Source organism: Gekko japonicus, unplaced genomic scaffold (genome assembly GCF_001447785.1).
Source record: "Gekko japonicus isolate JY-2015 unplaced genomic scaffold, Gekko_japonicus_V1.1 scaffold1411, whole genome shotgun sequence".
NCBI classification, from domain to species: domain Eukaryota; kingdom Metazoa; phylum Chordata; class Lepidosauria; order Squamata; family Gekkonidae; genus Gekko; species Gekko japonicus.
The window spans coordinates 179407-181817 of NW_015170323.1; the positions used below are offsets into that span (position 1 = coordinate 179407).

The 2411-nt window shown below is 47.6% G+C and overlaps 1 protein-coding gene across 3 annotated transcripts in view; it reads right to left on the minus strand.

The window, feature by feature from the left end:
* Positions 1–500: 500 nt before the first annotated feature.
* The window catches only part of LSR (lipolysis stimulated lipoprotein receptor), a 47745-nt gene continuing 45834 nt past the window's right edge, over positions 501–2411 (minus strand). For all 3 annotated transcript variants that reach the window (XM_015418091.1, XM_015418092.1, XM_015418090.1), the window contains one exon: positions 501–1171. In XM_015418091.1, the coding sequence (XP_015273577.1) occupies positions 1136–1171 (36 nt within the window). In that variant the 3' untranslated portion in view covers positions 501–1135. The remainder of the gene's footprint in view (positions 1172–2411) is intronic.

Consider the following 2411-nt stretch of genomic DNA (forward strand, 5'->3'; position numbering starts at 1 on the left):
AACCTGAGGTGCACTGAGAACCCTACGTCGGGCTTAGCCAGGATGGTGTAGTTGGACTGGCATCCAGGAATTCCAGGTTTGAATCCCCACTTTGTGCCATGGAAGTTTGTTGGGTGACCTCAGGCCAGTCACACACTCTCAGCCTAACTTACCCCACAGGGTTGGCGTGAGGATAAAACGGAGGAGAGAATGTCATAAAGCCACTTTGGGTCCCCCGCTGGAGTGAAAGGCAGGATATAGACTAAACTAAAAAATAAATAAATTAAAAGGTAATAAATCCCAGTTTTTCCCTCTTCCACCAAGTATTATTCAGTGGGTCTTCTACCTCTGAATATGGAGGGTGTCATACACCTATTGTGCCCAGCAGCTGTTGATAAGACTTGCACCAACGCCCAGGTCTACTGACCCACTTCAAACGTTACAAAATCTAGTTAAGAACACAATCTACTCATTTTATTTATACAAAATTGTAATCTCAAAAATACACATAAATTGGGGAGGGGGGAACCAAACTACTTGGCTGCTAATCACTTTGGGGTATTTACAGTACCAGCAGCGAATTCTAAGGGTGAAAGGACAAGGAGTTGTTTTTTTAAAAACACTCAACAAAAAAAACCCCACACGTCTTCAGTATAAAACATGCGGAAGCCGTTTTACAACTTGGGCTGTGGGAGGTACCACAGCTGAACAGGTCTTCCTTGGAACAACCTTAGAAAAGACGAGAGAGAGAGGGATAGAAACGATTTCCATCTCATGTTTCGTGGTCTGACTGCACCGGGGGTATTACCTGCAAGTACAAGCGCCCTTTTGCCAAACCTGATATTAGAAATAATAATAAAATCTAGGTCTGAAATTTAAAAGGGGGATTTAAAAATTCTCGTGCAGTGCAAGCTACACCTCCAGACTCCTTGAGAATATCAGCACGAGAGCGGGGGGAAGCTAAAATAAGGCACAGAGAGGTCAGTCCCTTGAGCGTTGGGGTGGTCCACCCATCCCGTCAGAAGCTGGAAACAGAGGAGTACTATCTGCTCCTGTCTCGGAGTCCTCCGGCATGAAACGGATGCCAATGGAGACCATCACTAGAAACGGCGCGCGGCCCACTGTGGATTCCCGGGGTCACGGAACCGCGAGGAGTTTAAACCACCAGGCTCTCTCTGCTGACCGCATGGTTCTGTAGAGAGAAAGAGATATCGAAGTTAGCAAGGCACGTTGTCCTGGATGGCCCAGCCTAGCCTGATCTCATCAGACTGCGGAAAGCTAAGCAGGGCCGGCCCTGGTTAGTACTTGGTTGGGAGACCGCCAAGGAAGTCCAGGGTTGTTGCTATGTGAAGAGAGGCCATGATGGCAAACCACCTCTGAACGTCTCTGGCCTTGAAAACTCTAGAGGGTCGCCAGAAGTCAGCTGCGATATGATGGTACTTTCCACCACCAATACATGTTGACATATTTATGTCTCAGCTGATATTCTGGACATCTCAAGGCCATTAATTGTTACATATCATCAAATATCATCTGGCCCCTCCTGTTACCATCTTGTTACCCTCTGTACCATGGTCTTCAATTTTCGAGGACACAGGATGATAACTGCCTTGGCTTACCAAAGGTAAGGTACTTATAATCCAGAGTCCTTTAAGGGATTCTTTCTGCCTTTAATGGTCTAACACCTGGGCATCATTGTAACAGTTGTGATGTCGTTTAATCGCCATCGTTCCTAGCCCTTTCTGCCTTTAATGATCTAACACCTCGGCATCACTGGAATAGTTGTGATGTCGTTTAATCGCCATCGTCTAAGGGTCAAGTTCATAGTTTTAATCTTGATTTTATTGTTTTATATTAATGTTCTAACCCGCCCTGAGCCCGCTTGCGGGAATGGAGGAAAAGAAATTGAACCAAATAAATAAACAAATATAAAAGATCAAAAAGGGAGGGATGAAATATGCCAGGAGACCGGGTCACCCTGAGGGTTTGTGGAGCCATGGTTTGCAGACAGAGGGAACATTCATGGGGGGGGGGGGTGCTGTGAGGGGCTTCCAGCAGCTCTACCCACCCCCAAGATCTCAGAACACTGGCTGTAATGCACAAGCTAAAAGGGGAGAAGAAACCGCTAGGACCTGGAGCCCTCTGAGAAAGCTTTGTTCCACCAATTTCATAATTTTAGCATTTGTCCCAGAAAGAATTTCTGGAGTTATGTTTCCAACAGAACGTCTTATTCTTCCATAGAAGGTCTTTAAGATTATGTTCATCAAGATCAGGGGTCTTTTGGGGTCGGAGCGCGCTGGAGCGCCACTCCGGGAGCCCAGGAGCTGGCACAAATGGCGGTGGCAGCAAGCCCCGTCGCCGGCCCCATGCCAGAGAGCTGCAGCCCCAGGGAAGCCAGAGGAGGCCTGTCGCTGTCTCCCCAGGCCAGCGCC